This window comes from Ammospiza nelsoni, chromosome 6 (assembly GCF_027579445.1).
Source record: "Ammospiza nelsoni isolate bAmmNel1 chromosome 6, bAmmNel1.pri, whole genome shotgun sequence".
NCBI lineage: Eukaryota > Metazoa > Chordata > Aves > Passeriformes > Passerellidae > Ammospiza > Ammospiza nelsoni.
The window spans coordinates 32,152,610-32,171,052 of NC_080638.1; the positions used below are offsets into that span (position 1 = coordinate 32,152,610).

Sequence of the window (18,443 nt, forward strand, 5' to 3'; positions counted from 1 at the left end):
TGCCACCACCAAGAAGAGCCTGACTCCATCCTCTGACACCCTCCCTTCAGATGCTCACAGACATTGCTAAGGTCCCCTCTCAGTCATCTCTTCCTGAGGCTGAACAGGCCCAGCTCCCTCAGCCTTTCCCCAGAGATGCTCTCTTGTTGCACTTCACTGGATCCACTCCAGGACCTCCCTGTCTCTCCTGTCCTGAGGAGCCCAGAACTGGACACAACACTCCAGGTCAGGATCCCCTCCCTTGACCTGCTGCCACAGTGCTCTTCCTATGGCAGGATCTCATCAGCCTCCTTGGCCACAAGGGCACTGCTGGCTCATGGAATGCTGAACTATAAATCCTCTCTTCTTAAATCTTAAGTTTACTGATCCAAATGACAAGATCCAAATTTTGATTACAGAAGTGGACCAAGTCACCTAATAAGTTCTCTTCAAGATGCACTACATACCATATATTATTTCCTAATTTATCTCTTTCCAGACACACACCTCTATAATCTTCTTGTCCCTGATGTCTGGCATTTCTCTTCTTACAGCTAGTATTCACAGAATCCTAGCTTCCGTTCAAAACCAATTTTCCATCTTCTATTCTTGCTGAGCCAAAACTAATTTCCTCCTTCTAGCTTTTCACAAATACTTGGACAATCCTTCAGCTTCTCCTACAGCTAGTACCCTTCTGAATTCCTCACTGAGAGATTTTAAAACCCACCCTTCATCATCATCACAGTAATTTATTTACTGTTATTTCTCCTATTCAAGCACCTTCAGTCTACACCAGCTCCTAGCTGGCTCTCAGGTGTGTCAGACTGATGTATTACTCACTTCTCATCCTAGCAGCTTCCATGGGTAGCTGCTTTGCCCATTGCTTTGCACCAATCCTCCCTCCATGATCTCAGCACCTCCAGCATGAAACCTGGCCCCAGCTTTCTAATTCCAAGTCACACTTTTCTCCCTTCTCTAGTTTCAATTTCCAATTCCTTCAGCCATCTTCACAGCTTTTGGCCACTGTGGCTAAACAACTCCCAGCTGAATACAGTTTTACTGTTTGACATCTAGTTTTATATCTTCTGCTTTGTGTTCCCTCTAAGGAGAGAATTTTACAATCAAATACCTAACACTTCATAAAGTTAACTACAGAATCTGCTTCTTGCAAAGAGATCTCTCGGCTGACAAGCCCTGCACTAAAAAAGGTACACCCTCCTTGTTTGTAACTGACCCTGCTCTCCACAGGAGGTTGAACAGGATGACTTCCTGATGACCCTTTCAATCTAAATTTTCCTAAAGAGGGATTTGTACAATAAGGATTACCAGAGGCTATGGAGCAGAGACATGTCTTTAGCAGAATTGCTGCTCAGGCACACAAATATTAGAGATGAAGTAAAAAAGAAGAAATTAGCAATTTCATAGCTATTTTTCACTCTGTATTCTCAACTACCAGCCAATAGGAAAGAAAGGAAAAAAAAAAAAAGAAATTTTGGTGCAGCCCAGAAAAAAAGGCTACCTTTTTAAAGCAATCTGAACAGGTATGGATTTTCAAATCTGAACAGGACTCTCAAAGATTCCCAGTGCATCTTTTTCACTCCAATGTCACACATTTTATTTAAAATATTGATGTCTGAGGAAGAAAGGTTAGAAATTTTCTCTAAACAACCAAATTAAAACAACGACAACTGTGAAACGAAAAATTTTAGCATCCATTTCTTAAAAAATTATTAACATTACATTTTCTTCAATGCCTAAGCAGATTTTCATTATCAACACCATTACTTTAAGAGACGAATTGGTGCAACGTATTTTCATTGGTGTTAATTGATAATGCAAGACAAAACAGGAAAAAAGCACTAGCATGTTTCTCCCTAAAGTATCAACAACTTTTTATTTTAAATGACAATCTGTGTTTATTCATTCCTTATTCTGGTCTACAGTTCATCAAACATCATAAAATTGGCTATTACTTACATGGTTTTTCCCAGCCTTAAGAAGACAGAGGCATTGACTGAATTAGTTATTATCCACAAGGTATTTAACTGTTCCCCAAATGAATCAGTTTTGAAAAGCCACTTGCTGAGGCACATAGCCTGATGTTTGGCTAAACAAAAATACCCCAAACCACAACAAATCTGAAGGATAAAAAGACTTTAAATCTGTTTGTGAAAGATTAGCTAAATTAGGTTTTTAGTGGCCTAAAAGAGTATTAATATCAAACAAATCTTTACTCCATTGGCACACTCACTGCGTTTTACCTACCTAGTGTTTTCACAGTGTAATGAGGACTCTCCAAAACAATCCCTTCTTCTGTGTCAAATATTGGATTATCTATTCCAGTTTTAGGAGGAATTTGTGCTAGTTTCTTTAGCCTCATGGAAGCAGTGAGGTCCAGTTCTTGTTTCCTTCCCTCTTCTTCTCGTCTGCGCCTCATGTCCTCCTGCTGCTGGCGGATGCGCTCCAGCTGAGCGCTGCGCCGCATGGGCATCATCCTGGAGCCCAAGTCCCCAGGGCAATCAACAGCCATCTCTCTGTGCTTCTGAGGTTCCTCAGGAGACACAAGATCCACATTTTTTGCTTCATTGTCAGAGTCTTCTGTGATATGTCCATTCATATGAGAAGTTGTCATGATTATCTGTAGTTATGCTTACGCTCTTCAAACCAAAATGCTGCTATTAGGCCAGTTTGTGTTACGATACTGTGTAAAATCCATTACAGATTCAAAAATATTTCCCTTCCATCACAAGACACTCGAATAGGCATCCAGGAGGAAAATCTAATGACAGATATTAAAAAAAAAAAAGAAATTAGTGAGTAAATAAGAGACAAATAAGAAAACACCTAAGGTCCCCAGGCATCAGAACAATGAAACTTTCCATCCAAATTTACATAGTGGTTCTTCCCCCACTAAGAACTACAGAATCCTCACAAATCTGTTTCATATATTTTGGTAGACTTCAGGTACCAATGTCAGAAAAGAAGCACTGATCAAACTAATGATAAAGTCTCTTTTATTCCCAAGTAAAAACCGTGGTGATTCTATACTTAACACAATTGCAAATAAGCAGTTTTCAGAGAGTTCTCATTCAAGTTTTAATTTGTATTTGCATTCTTAAAAATTCCAACACAAACCACACTTACAATCCTACAGACACTAAATTTGAAAAACTTGTTTAAAACAACACGTTCTTAAGTAGCTGAGTATGCTGAACACCAGTAAAGATATTTGCATTTATTGTTTATAAATTAAGGCATTTATATAAACATTGCTTCCTGGATTCAGAGAAGACAGGTCTGACATAGAGTTCATCTGAAAGATACTATCTAAAGCAGACAGGAGCTGCACTTACACAATTACAAGTACAGATAAAGTCCTAGGATAAGGGTTTGGACAATTCTGGTTAGCAGCTACTCTTAATACTTCCCATAGGTATGCATTAAAGCAGGAAGGATTAAATAAAAGAGTTAAAATCCTTGTGTGGGAGTACAGACATACAGATTTGACAGAGAATAATAATTAATCTTCACAATCAACTATGATATTCCACTATACTACACACACTTTAATCTGGTTTCTTATTCCTGATGATTCAGGCTAAAGAGCTTAGGTGTCCTGATAAATATAGCCACTCATCTCTAACACATAACTACAATTAATGCACATGTAACAGTGTGTTTTATACCACACTGCCTTTCTGTCAGTGATCGTTATCCACAATCTGTCCAATTAAAAGGTCATAAAATTGACGAACAGTTGCATACCATATCATCAATATACTTAATTTTTCAAGTTACATTTTATCACTTTTTTTTTAAAATTTACTGAAAGGAAATAGTATGAAATATCTCTAAGTTCTATTACACGCTGGAAGACACCAAGACAGAAAAAAAACCCAAAAAAACCAAAACCCAGAATCACCTACATTCTTTTACCAAATGTTTCTGTTTGGAGGAGGAAGGGAAGGATGTTTATGCTGTAATTAAGTTGAAAATTAAATATCTATAGTTCGGTTTGGGAGGAGCAGCAATAGAGACTCCTACACAAGTTTTTGCCAGCTTGCAATTCTAAATATGTAGAGCTTTTCATTTTCATGAGGAGTAGCACACAGCACCAATTATTTCCTTTACTTGTTTCCTGTCTAGCCCCAGCTACTAAAATAGTTATTACCGAAATCTTCCCAATAAGAAAATTAAAGCATTTCTGTGGTAGTAAAAATTCTTTTTTTTTGCCCTTATAAGCACTTAGTTGTACTCCACTGATATGCTGAACATCCAATACTCAGCATTCACACATTCAGAAAAAAAACTAAGCAAAAAAAGCTGATCAAAACCTGCATGGTACTGGGGCTAGCACTGCAAGTACCCCACAGTTACTCAGCGCCTGTAAATCCTTCAGTTACTGCCCAACTTAGAACAGCTTTTCAAAGAATAAAGCCACATAAAATTAGCATTTAGACAGAGTTATATAAAACACCACTTTAAGAAAAAGTTCTGTGAAATTCAGAGAAAGGTGGATAAAAATTTAGCAAAATGATCCCCAGGATCCTGAGGAGCATTTCCCCTTCTGAAAAGGCAAATTGTCTGCACAGAAATTCCAATGCCCAAAAAGGAAGCCTCATTAGGAACAATAAAATTGCAAAGACCACTACTTTAACTGTGGACTGAAGATAATTCAAATTCTTTTAAATTCAAATTGTATTGGCCATAGCTTGTCTGAACACTGAAACTTTTCAAAGCTACGTTCATCTCTTTTCAATTCTGACAAGCAGAAAGAAAACTCACATTCCTGAGTCTACAGGGTACAACCAATAGGTGCTGAAACAATGAATAAGGTGCTGAGGGGATGAATGACATCCATTTAATCAGCTAAAAACGTCAAAAACAGGGTGTGAGGACCTGTGAGAAGTAAAACACAATTTTATACTCAATATTGTGTAAGCTGAATGATGTCACACTCTCTAGTGAATCTTAATCAGAAAGAATTATCAGAAAATTGAGTTGATGGCCAATGCTGAAAAAGTGGTCAAGAATATTTACAGTGGGATTAGCTACATATCCTCCATCAAATTTCAAGTGCCAGCTACATAAACAGCCCACCAAAAACTCATAACTGTATATAGAGTGATAAGATTTAAAATCTCTTTAGTTTAGTAACATGAACTGAAGACAAGAGAAACAAAAATATAGGCTGGAATAACAGGCAACCTTAGTAACACTGCTGACATTTTCAGTATAAACTGTGTGCAAGACACAAAGGACATATAAACTCTTTGAACAGGATACCAAGACATTTAAGTCACCTGTGATAATAGCTCTCTACTTTCAGTATGCAAGATCTGAGCCAATCAAGTAAAAAAGAAACAAAAGCTACAGAAAACCAGAGCTCTCTTGCAGAAACGGTAAGAAAACAGTGACAATTTAAGATTTTTGGAATTTTAAATAAAAAGTATTTCTGGTGTCCCAGAAAGCTAGACACTTCTAAAACCAGCAATAAACAGTACAGCAAATGAATCATGCTCAGATTATACAAAATATCATGTTATCAGCCAACATAAAATTTGACCTTATGAAAACACTGAACCAAATACACAAAAACCTGACCCCAGGTATAACAAGCTGGTAGTCCATAAAAGCGTAAGCATGCTGCAAGTCTGGAATGCTGAACAACTTCCTTTAATCAAAGCACTTCTGATAACGGGTGACCCCTTCCAAACCTAAGCCCCTCTCCTCCTTCCTGTTGTCTCAGGTCTGCATCAGACATCACACATCCTCATCTCCAACTGTTTTGGGAAAATGAGATTGCCCAACTGCAATAAATGAAATAAACACGTAAGGAAAAAAAAACCCAGATCAGCTCTCAAGTCCCTCTATACAGCAGTCCTAAGGATGCAAAATGTAAAATACTACACTGTTAAAATCTTTAATTTGGTTCTCAAATGAAGGTGGGGCATAGTTGAGATTAAAAATAAGATTCAGTTTAAGGGAGGTACTAGGAACAGAAAATTTTATTTTAACTAATATGCATGGCATCAAAAGTCATAAGATGGATAATTTCAGAAACTGTTCTCTTAGTTTCTCTTTCTGAAGGTTTCTTTTGCAATTTTAAAAATTCTGTGACAGCAACTATAATGGAAGGTCTTTACCTTCTGTTACCAAGTTTGTTCTCTGCAAATTGTGTATCCAATAATACAGATTTTCAGTCCAAGAGAAGCTTATTTTGCCAAATTAATATTTAGTTCTATGGATAAAAATTTGCAGACTTACTCAATAAAAATTTTTACTAGCTCATATGTACAATCTATATAACAACATTTGTAATTGAGAATTCCTTTCCACTTTGGAACTTGGTAGTAGCAGTTCCTGTACTTTCTAGATATGTACAAGAGTCTGTTACACAGCTTGATTGCTCAAAGTTTAATGGGGTTAAATCATGGCTTTGAACATCTTGCTTTGAACTGTTGATGTCTAAGTGGGGAATCTTAGTGTTTCCACATGACAGGTAGAGCTTTCCAAAATAAACCAGATTTATGACTCTCTCAGTCCAACTTCCTTTCACAAGTCTTACCAACACAGTCCTGGAGAGTGTAGGCAAAAGTCTTTTCTTCACAGATTACTCTCATTTTTGGCCTCCAGAGGAAGATTTCTTAAACCTGATAATGTTAGTACAGCTATTAAAAAATATCATTCATTCTGGTCACTACTGGGCATCATATAAAATTCTGACTGGGATATAATTATGAGCAGCAAACAAACAATATCTCTGATGCAAGTTTATAACAGCAAAATTAAAGAAAAAGTACAAGTACTGTTTTGGTAACTATACTAACTATTCTCAAAAATATTGTATTTTACAAGCCACCATTCTTCATTCTTCACAGCTAACAATGTCAGGCTTCTAACATCTTTTTAAACATACTGAATACACTAAACAAAGCACAGACCCCAAAAACTCTGTAAAGAATAAACATACATAAATGCAATGATTTTGGTGTGCAAGGCAGACACTAGAATAAAATATATACTAACAGAGACTGAAATAGAAGTGCTGTAAGTTGGTTTAAGTTTTCATCTGCTTCCTGGTGACTGTGGCTGGTGTGCATAGCAATCCTAATTGCTTTAACAACTAAATTCTGTACAGTAAAATTAAATTTGTTTTGCTTCAGCGACTTCCAAAGAGTAAAAATGACATTTTCTGGAGGATGAGGTTGTGTGTTACATTTCAGCAGTGTTTAAAATTCTTTCATTGCTAGAAGTATGATTAGACCTGATAGTTCCCTTTTTAAAATTCATTAAAGCTGCAAATTCTGAATGACTGCAAGGAAGTTCAGCGCTTACCTCTAGTGAAATTTCATTAGTTTTGGCACAGATTAGAGTATAAAAGCCCAACCTACATTTGTAATTTTAATATAAACACAAGAAATAGATATTAGACATTAGCACAGCGCAAGGCTTTATCATCAGCTTAAAGCCATATACCACAACAGACATGGTATATTAAAATATTAATTAAAAACAACTGGAAGATGAATTCTAGGTTGCTGAAGTGGATTAAAAAGTAGATGAAAATCACATACAAGATGTTTCCTGATATCTGAACTACTAATTAAGTATGAGCATAAAACTATGCTACAGATCTCTGCCATGTATTATTAATAGTGTTTCTTCTGGTATTTTTACTCAGCACTTCAGATTCTAGGTAACCAAAATCTAAGCCATAAAAATCACAAAGTACCAAAGTAAAACACTTCAATAATTCTACAAATGGAAACTCGGTGTAGGAAAATAAAAATAATTTCCAGCTTTCCTTGCATCATCTCCTATGCACCATTTTTTCTTCAATGGGATTTCAGTGAATCTGCAAGATTAGGAAACTTGGAAAGCAATCACATAAAGGAAAACACAACACAAATAATGTTGCACAGCATAAAAATAACTACCACTACTTGATGATAATTAAAGATTAGCGTTTATGACAGAAAATACTTCACAGATATTTCCTATGACTCTTAAGAATACCTGAAATAACTGATATAGCCTGAAACGGACTGATGTTTTGTAAAAATAAGTAAAAGTTACAAAATTTATGGCAACTTGATACCTCTTGTCTTTAATTTACAAAAAAAAATCTGTAATGAAAAAAGAAACTTTACACTAGCTTTGCAACATGTTCAAGAAAATTACTTTCTGGCATGGTTTCTTTTTTCAGTTTAATATTATTATTTAAACTATTCTTTCCTATAACTAGATATTCTAGCATAGACTCTAGTATTGGGAGCAAACTCTTCCTTTAATATCCAGCTGACACTTGTTGTAATAATTTCAAAACAGAGTTCATTATAACACCTGTCAAGCACAGTAACTCAGTACAACATGTGAATTTCAAAGGGCTGTCAGACATGCCGAGAGGTTTTAGCATTCCACGCTCACTTAAACGTGCAAGATATGTGAATCAACAGCAAAAAGGGCTAAACCCTCAAACTGATCATTATTTTCACTGTTAGCAGTTTCTAAGTCACCTTGGTGATTTAGAAAAGAACAAAAGCAATGTTAATTTGCAGCATTAAAGCACAGAGAAATTGAAGTGAAACTGAAAAGTCAGATGCTAAGGTTAGATTCCAGTTTCATAAATGGCATAAACAAATTGCACAGCCTGGCAACCTGGGACATTATAAGCACATTTTTATATCCCACTGGTATTACATCTAAGAACTGTGGTCTATTTAAGACATCAGATTTTATTAGGCTTGTTTATCTCTGAATGCAATGTCACCAATCAAAAAAGTCACAGCTCAAGAATGGACCTCCAGTATCAACTTCAAAAGACACAAGAGGCGACTCCCTACAAAACAGACACAAACGAAGTGTTTTCCATGAAAAACAGGCACCAACAGGACTCGTACATCATGTCAATCAGCAGCCACCTCACTCAGACCTCCTTTCAGTAACTGCACCTTTGCAGTAAAATACATGCAAGATCCCTCTTCATGCAGCTGCTGCAGAGGTAGGAACAATTAAGGCTTATTTAAATTCCTTCCCATCTCACTGTGAAAGACAAATGCTGCCTGTTCTACCAGCAGCAACCTTTCTTGGTTAGCATAGCAACAGCGAGCTCCTTTAATCAGCTAAAATTGATAGCACAAGCCACACACATGATAGCACAGAACCACTCCACACAAAGCTTTCTCTTCTCTAGTAGTAACACATCTTTCTATGGCATTTATCAACATTTTTTCTTTTCAGTTACACAAACAAAGTGCTTCCTAAGTTGACTGAGATTTGAAACCATTGTTGAAAACACTAAGAATAAACATATACCACGATTCCCTTTGTTTTAAATAAACACTACTACTTACATATCATTAATTTCTGCTTTTTAGATCAAATGAAAGATAGGGAGGAGAATATAGTTACAGCTGGGGTGAGAGGGAATAAGAACAGAAACAAACTAGAGTCAGTTTCAAGAAGCTTATTGCTAGAAGTCACAGATAGACAAAAAAAGTTAAAATACTTGTGGAGGTCAGTTAAGCAATTCTGTAACATAGTATTTATGTTCTAGGTTCTGTTCATATTTTGTATCCTCGATAAAACTTCAACACAGCTGTGCTGACAAGTCCTAAACTGCGGTGACAAGCACAGCAGAGGGCAGTCTCTGCAGCAATTAGTGAAAACCTGAAAAAAACCCCAAAACTGTTTCAAAAGAGAGCTCACAGAAATCCAACACTACAGCTCGTTAAATGGTCTGAGCCCACATCACCCCAAAACAGCACACACAGATCCCACCCCGGCATTCCAGCAGGGCTTGGATTAATAGGCTACAACTATGCATACATTTGAATACTCAGTTCTAATCAGATCTTCAGCACCCATAATCCCGGTGACAAAACCCGTTTATTTTATATATAGATGAGTGGATAACACAGGTGCCTACAGGATGCAATGAAAATATGACATAATAGTATGAGGAAAAAAAGAGTTACCTTAAGTGAGTGTTTTTTTAAATGTTTAGAAATCTTCAAGCATAACAAATGAAGAGAAAAGAAATTCCTAGAATTCCAGGGATTGTTAACAGATCTCACAGGACAGCCAGAAGCATGCTAACAAGTTGGTAATTTCTTATCACCCATTCACAGCTAAGACTTCAGCTTTCATTGTCTTAAAAGTAAATATGCCTTTCCTCACTTTAAACGTGGTTATAGTCCCTCTGAAATTAAAAACACTGCTGCTATTTTAGTTTTCTAGTAAGATTCCTCCAGCCCCCTTCAAACTGTGTCCTTGTTGGCTCAGGCTCTTGCATTCTAGTCTCATTTTAACCCCTCATGTTTTTTAGCATGTTATTTTTAATGTCAATGCTTGCCACTGCTTCTATGTGAAACACAGTATTAATAGCAAACGTTCATAGGTACTAGTATGTATGTGACACTGTCACTTCAAAGAGGTGACTGAACCAAAGGTAAATTAATTAATCTCAAATTAAATTGAAGTTACAATGTTCCACAATTAACATCTCATCTGACGCCTAAATTCACACAAAATGCCATTAGTTTAGTATTCCAGAGCAAGTTATTCTTAAGCCACATTTACAATACTCTAAAGAAAGTCTAACTTCTTTACTCATTTTAATACTCCAATATCTGCTGAATTCAATTTAGAAATATCACCTAAAGAAAATGTAAATACAGCTATTCATCTAAACCTTTCATCCAAAAATGCCAAAATGTTAGCTATCTAATTCAACAGTCTTCAGAGATTATACTGGGACCAAGACTGTCTTGTAATTTTACATGATTGAGCTATAGGCTCAATTATATGAATAATTGAGCCTACAGGCTTTGGAAGTTCAAAAAAAGCAAAATCTTACAGCATTATGTAACAAAGATACATGTGCTAGCTTCTTTCATGTGGCCATCTTCCTCAGGCTCTCTTTTCAACTCTATTTTGCAAGATTAACTGGATGCATGTCAGGGATGATTCTAAAAGCTTTTTTTAAATGACCCCCAATGATATAACCTGATTAGCTGTGTCACTATGTTACTCGCAGGTATGTGGGGGCGAAGGGCATAAGGATCTTCTGACTTTTTTTTCTGACCACAAAAATAGGTTGAGACTTCTAAAAATTGACATTCTGAAAAACAGGACATCAATCACAAAACTATACAATTATTCTCTCAGCTTCACAGGACTCACACTCACAAAACTCTACAATTATTCTCTCAGCTTCACAGGACTCACAATCACATACCACAAACTCAGAACAAACATATTTCATTTGAGCTCTTCTCTCATTATTTATAGGAAAAAAACCCGGTGCACAAACTATTTTAGCTACTCAGGTCTCTAATGTCACAAGACTTTCATTCCCAAATTCATCTGAGATGGTGGTGACAGTTTCACTGAGCTAATCCCTAAAAAAATGCTGCATAATTTAAAAAATTTTCTTCCAGAAGTATTTTCTCTTCATGGGTGTAAGATTTTCTTTGTCTAATTAGCATAATCTGTAGTTGATTTTTCTGAAGGAAACTGTAAGCAAGGTGTACAAGCCATGGGAGTGTGTATGAATTGTTTTAGCCATTTCAGTATTATTAGTATAATGAAATGCCCTGCTAGACATAAATGACAGAAGCCCTTGCTACTATGGAAGAAAGAAACTCTCCTCAGCCAGGATAAGTGCCATGGATAACTACAGCAAATGTATTCTCTCAAGAACAATGGGTGACAGTTGAAGATTCCAGAGGATTATGCTCAACCAAATTCAGGTCCATGAATTCTGCTGGGATGCTTCTCAGTTCTGAGAATACAAACAGCAAAGTCAAAACTCAACATTTTGCAGGCTGAAAAAACTGTTGAGAATTTGCAGTACTGTAGTTTCTTTACACTGTGTCAGTCATACATTACTTGTATTTGCAAACACTGCAGTAATTTTTCAGGGAACTCACATAATTCATATGTTTGTGCATAACTAACTGCCAACTGCTAGAAAAGAACAAAGCTGACTAGGCTTTCAAGTGTGCCCTACTTCTGCAGCCTTCCAAACACAATCAGTAGTTCATGAATTTATGACAAGAACCAAAAAAGAGACTGTCAGTATGATTCCTTGGACTGTTAAACTGTGCTACTTTGCTGCTGCCAAAGACCTGCAGTCTCATTACTCTTGCTCTTGACTGCTCCCTTGTGCTCTCCAGTTTTGGGTTGTACAGCCACTGCCTTCTCTGACAGTTTTGAAGCCTGTCAAATCTGTCACCAAATCATTTTAATTCAACAAGATTGCAGAATGTCACAAAATCCTTTTGTTTGGTTGGTTTTGGTCAAATTGGCATGCCAGAACAGGTCACAATAATCTGAACGGTGACAAGATTGGCATAAGGGTCTGGAGCACATGTTTTGAGACCAGGAGGTAAAGAGGTAAGAATAAAGGCAAGTACAAACTCCTAGCCCTGGCAGCAGGGAGACAAGTCCAAACGGGACTGCATCTTATGGGACCATACGCTGTGAGTTCTCCTCACCTCCCACAAAAAAAAATCCCATCAACACCTACTGATTCTTTTCATCCTAAACAGCCCAGACAAAATCTACCCAAAAAACCTCAAAAAACAAGCAGTCAAAAAAAAAAAAAACCACCACCACCAAAAAAACTACCACAGAAAAGCAACCGCACACCTACAACCATTTGCATATCTTCCTGATGATGTAAACAGGGCAGTTAAAAGGGAAGTATTGGTTTCTCTTAAAAAACATGCCCAAACACTGTGGGTGTAAAGCACCACAAAATCTACATTTATTTTTGAGCATATTTCCTACCAAATAAAAATGGTAAATTAATCACCTTAGTGTTTAACATGGTGAGTTCAGTATCTGAACATCTCTGCACATTCATTACTTGAGGATACTCACTAGTATTCTCTATTATGTTTCTGTAAATAGTATCATCCACAACTCAGAAGCAAGAGCTTTTTATCCCCCCTTTTTATAAAGGACAGCAATAACACAGATCTTAATTTTCCGCAGCAGAAGGCATTAAATAGACCACCTGCTGATTAAACAGTACACCTACTGGTCAAACACGAATACAAACAAAAGTACTACCTCAGGCATACAACAGAATTCATATATGGATGACCACTTAGGAATGGACAAAAACTACAAAACACCTTTCCCAGTCCTTATCACAATGATCTCAAACTTGCAGGAGCAATGCCAAGCATGACCAAGGAACTCATTCCTGGGTCACACTATAAGGGAAACCTGCTGAACATGCCTACACCATGCAGTAACTTAAAACACAGGCCACACTGAAAATGTGCAAAAAAATATTTTATGTGAAGTATGACCAAAATTTCACTATAGGATGTGAAAATCAAATGGTCTGTAAATGACCTCCATTACTAGACTTCATAATAAAAATGCCTAAGAAAACTTCACAAGGTTAAAAAGACATAACATTAGAGACCTTCTGTACCTTATAAAAACAGTCTGTCTCCTTCCTATTAGATCTAAGTGGACTCTTGGGCCTAATGTTAGCAATCTGTTACACAAACCAAAATAAAATCCTGACAGGAACAAACTCACTTCTGCAAAGTGAATTCAAGTACCTAACCAACTGCAGAGCTTTCCCTATATCACAGAATGACCATTTCAGTTTCAGAAACTTTGTTAAAGCACTGTGTTCTTTTTATTAAGAAAACATTAGAAATTTGGGATAAATTCACAGGCATTTAAGACTCCTTCTACATGAAGCCAGGCAAACTTTTATCTAATGGGGCAATAATCCTGTTCAGAAAACTGTGTCATCTACCTGAGCTGTTGAACCAAGATATTAAACATGACTGTGGAAGCCGGGCAAAAACACTGGCAAAGTGAGTGATGTAACTCCCCCTTCAGAGCTCTCAAATCATGCTAAGGAACAAAATTTGAAGACTTAGGAAAGTGGAATCAGCAGAAACCCTTCTTTGCCTAGGATGATGGAGTGAACTTTTAGTGCAATGAACTTCCAACACATCATTTGAAGTTAAGGAAGTATGTCTTCTCAACTGTTATCCTAATCAAACTGAAGATGACTCTTCAAACAATAGTGTTATAAACTTAGTCTAAAATGTTTTCTTTCTTTGGCAGCATCTTTAAAGCCATTTTTCCCCACCCAACTCATGAGTTGAAAGCTGAATAATGAACTTTGGTTTTCATACAAAAAAAAATTTCCCAGTGATGCTTAATATTCTCTGCCAGTGAAACAGATAAACACTGAAATGTATGTTAACCTGTACTTTACACTTGCTTATAATAACATATACACAATTACTTATTTTTAAAAACCCAACCAACCAACCCCCCAAAACCCCTAAAATAAACATATACTTTGCCACATAGTTAGAACATTCAGAAGTGTCTGACAACTGAAACTGGTTCCATAAACTCATATTACCTACTACGATCCACTGTAGAAAAGCAAATGTTAACATTAACAATATTAAAGAAAATGTTAACAGCAAAAGAAAATGGAAATCACAATACAACAGCCAGTCTCCCAAGTTTTATGTGCAAATTCAAAATTCACTGATTTGTCCTCACTTTATCTTTCACAAAGTTTTACTTTGTCACCTGAAACAAGTTTCTATTTCTCAAAAGAAAAGTATAAGAAAGGTAAGTTATTAGGACATCACTTTTAACTGAAGTGAGTGTGCACAAAAATAAAGCTACATTAAAATAAAGTTAAATAAACTTAAGCTAAGTTAAAATAAAACATGGATGCAAGATAAGGAAACTTTTCTTAAGGAAAGATTTCCTCCTGGTGTTTATGTCAGATCTTGGCAACTGAGAAGTTTTTTAACAAGAAAATGGGAAGAGAGGTAAGAATGCTTTCAACTGATGAATGCAGGATATCTTTGCATTACAAAAGGGCAGTAAACATTAAGAATACATTCAAAAAAGTTATTGAGCAATACCTGGAAGAATCTATCACACACCCAATCCCTTAAACAAATACCTAAAGATTAAGTTTGTACAAGTTATACATACCAGTGATGCAAACACATATATATGCACTACACCAACATACCTGACAAATCTCTCTAAAGAAAGCATCACAACATTTTATTACCCAATATTTATAGCTTGGCCATCAGGCACTTCTGAATCAGAATGTAAGAACTCAGTGTCCCAAAATAATCCCAAAGACATAAACTGTAAACTCTCTCATTTATAGCCACTTGAAGTAACTGTGTCTTCACTAAGCATTCCAGAACCACCAGAGCATAGACTCCTTTGGAACACACTTGTTAGAAAGTTGAAGCTTCATAAGAAAACAAATGCCATCCAACTGAATACAAACTACTATTAAATTCAGAACTCAGAGCCAAATTTCCCTAATGAAGCTTATCTGAGAGTGTTAGCTACATATTTGGCAGTTTTTCATTGGGTAAATACTAAAGTCTTCCATAAATTAGTCTTTGACTCCTTTACTATACTAATACTTTGAATAAAAAGAGCTGTAATATTCTGGGCATACTTTCTTAAAATCATGTTTACATAACTGTAAAAGTATCAACTTTTGAGTGAAAGTATTACTTTGTAAACCCTTCAGCAAAATGAGATCCTGGATGCTGCCCTCATGCTGAGACCACACAGAGAGGTGTCTTCCTCTAGAGGTGGAGGCAAATCAGCAACCTAACACTAGTCCATGTACAAGACTGCAATTGGCACTAGGATACTGAAACATTCTGGGAAACACTGTTACAATTATGAAGTCAGCCTGAGAAAGACCGATTACAAAAACATGCCATAAATGATGGCATACGCCACCAATAAAAGTCAGAACACCTGGAAATATTCTCAGCACTTTTGACACAAAATTGTCAGTCTTGCCCTAATGCAAAACCAGGTGTCATGGCTTCAATTGCTGCTCCAGACTACTACCAGAAGCTGTATGCAATATGAATGCTAATGAGGACCCACCTTGTTTTTTCCTGAGAAAAAACAGAGAAAGGAATGAAAACTTAGAGGACAATAATTCGGAGAAAAAGAGGGGAGAGTCTAGAACTAAATGATATAAGGAGAAGCCAGAGTAATTATCCATTCCAGCAATAATCAAACCAACAGCAAAGTCAAAGTACCCTAAATTCCCTGCTTGTATAGAAAGCAGAATCCATTGTCAAGGAGCAAGGCTAAGATGACAGAACAGACAGCAAGAACACTAACTGGATATGGGGCTCAGGGCCAATATCAGCATTTCTCTATGCTGCTTGGGAAGCTGCCACTGTCTTACACAAAGTTTTTCAGATCAAAGAGGTCAGCCAAATGGTAACAGTAAAGAGTGAAAGTTATGGTCCACTGGAAGAGATAAACTGTGTTTTCTCTCTGTGACAGAAGAGTAGACAGAAAGCAAGCATATTTTCTTTGATTCCGGTATAGGAAATGTGCTGAAAAGTAAACTGAAAGGCTTATGTACGTAGAAATTATAACCACCCAGTCTGGTGCATATATCTTGTGAGCAACAGGAAAAAGCAGAAAATTAGAAGACTGAACACCTAATATCACTGTGAAGCACCAGATCCATCACAGACCAATCTTAGGCCTTCACTGCAGTCATCCCAGGAGACAGGCAGGTTTATCCTGACCCTAACCATGGCATCTGACAGGCTGCAAGCACTCCAGTTGCTACAGTTATGTACATTTGTCACTGTAAAGTTTGCAAATATTTGGTTCTTCTCTTGCCTAGCAATTTGAAGAGCTTTGACCAGCTAAAACAGAAGACTACAGTTTCCTAAACATACTTTTTTCAAGACTCACAGCAGTAAATTCCCACAATGCGCTGGAGCAGCACAGCTGAAAAACTTCAAGGTGTAGCAATACACATCACCCATCCCTCATCAAGTATGTATATCCATGTTTCAGAGCAATCAAGTTACATCCTCTATTTCCTCCTACCAGTTTCCCCACTTGAACTTAAGATATGATTCTGCAACATGGAGACATCCTCTACCTTATATCACAATGCACAAGAGCCAGCTTATCAGAATAAAGCGGCAGAAAACAAACCAAAGAGAAAGGTATCTACCAGTCTCAGTTGCAAAAAGCTCTGAGATCATGAGATCATCCGCATAGAAAACACTGGTCTCTCTTCACCAAAATGACTGCATTTTTTGATGAACTACAGATTTTTCAAAGTTAAATTGTAGAGTAGACCATACACCCAGAATAGGTTTTGCTCATCTTAAAAGAACCAGTAGTGTCTAAAGACCAGTAGTGTAAATTAGAGAGACATGACATGATTTACACACAAAACAAAAAAATACACAAAGAGATGTACAGATAAGGAACAGCCTACAGGAGTTAAATAATTAACTTCTAATTAAAGGGCTATTTGACAAAAGTTAAAGACCAAAAAAGTGGTTTGCTTACAAAAGTAATGAAGGGCAGTGCACAAAATGAACCAAATAGTTGTATGAACTGGAAAAGACATGCAAATACAAGAGCATGATTTTAGTCAAGCTATCACACAGCTATAGCAGCTAAATAGCATTATGAGAACAATATTGCTGGCTCCTTTCATCCCCCATGTCAAGGGGAGACATGTCAGGACCTCAGTGAATTTTTTTCACCACAGAGGCAAGAGTATGAGGAGGACTGCCATGACCACAGGTCAGTTAAAAACAGTCTTCTAGCAAATTTTCAAAGGACCACTCAGTATAATGTCTGGAAAAAAAAAATTGCAATAGAGATATTTTATCAATACTGCCACTAAGCAGTAAGAGACTGGGAAACTGCATAACAGCAAAGTCTGCAGATACAAGTTTAGAGGACTAAAATCAAACGACATGGTGAAGTTCTTGGGTCCAGCACAAACAGCAGTGGCCTAAAATTAATAAACCATGATTAATTTCTGTCTCTGCTGTGCTAATTAGGCACTCCAAGTTCTTGACAACTTATTATCTCAGGCACCTGCATTTTAATCACAAGTATAGAGAACAGGGCTCTCAGAAAACAGATTGCTCCCTCCCTGGCATACCAGTGCATCAGGCAGTATGGCTCTGCAGGGTCCTGGCCAGGTGACAGGTTTTGTCTGGGCACAAACCTTGAATTCCTTCTTTATTCACTAGAAGATGCGACTGTTGTTTTTAGAGACACCAAAGAGTCTAATTAGGAAGCCACTGAATATGGTCTTTCAGGCAAAGTCTGGTAGACTGAAAATACTTCTAGCAAAGAATTTTAACTGAGATTTGGAATGCCATATACAAGGCAAGTAAAATCAGTTTGGGAAATAGCTTGTTATAATAAGAAAGTGCCAGAAGTAACGGTAGATACTCAGTTTTGTACCATTCATCCAAAGGAACAAAAGCAAATCTTTGTGGCTTAGAGCTCCTCGTGAGAGGTTAGCAGAAATGTGAAGCAGTATTAGTTGTCTGAAAAGTCCAGTAGGTTAGCCCAACCTCTAACCCAGCAGATACACTGTGAACAGCACCAGTCCTTCACTT

At 36.9% G+C, this 18,443-nt stretch overlaps 1 protein-coding gene across 1 annotated transcript in view; it reads right to left on the minus strand.

The window, feature by feature from the left end:
- Positions 1-18,443, minus strand: part of PALS1 (protein associated with LIN7 1, MAGUK p55 family member) — a 55,446-nt gene that overhangs the window by 26,009 nt on the left and 10,994 nt on the right. The window contains exon 2 of the mRNA XM_059473584.1: positions 2,245-2,758. Within this exon, the coding sequence (XP_059329567.1) occupies positions 2,245-2,611 (367 nt within the window). The 5' untranslated portion in view covers positions 2,612-2,758. The remainder of the gene's footprint in view (positions 1-2,244; positions 2,759-18,443) is intronic.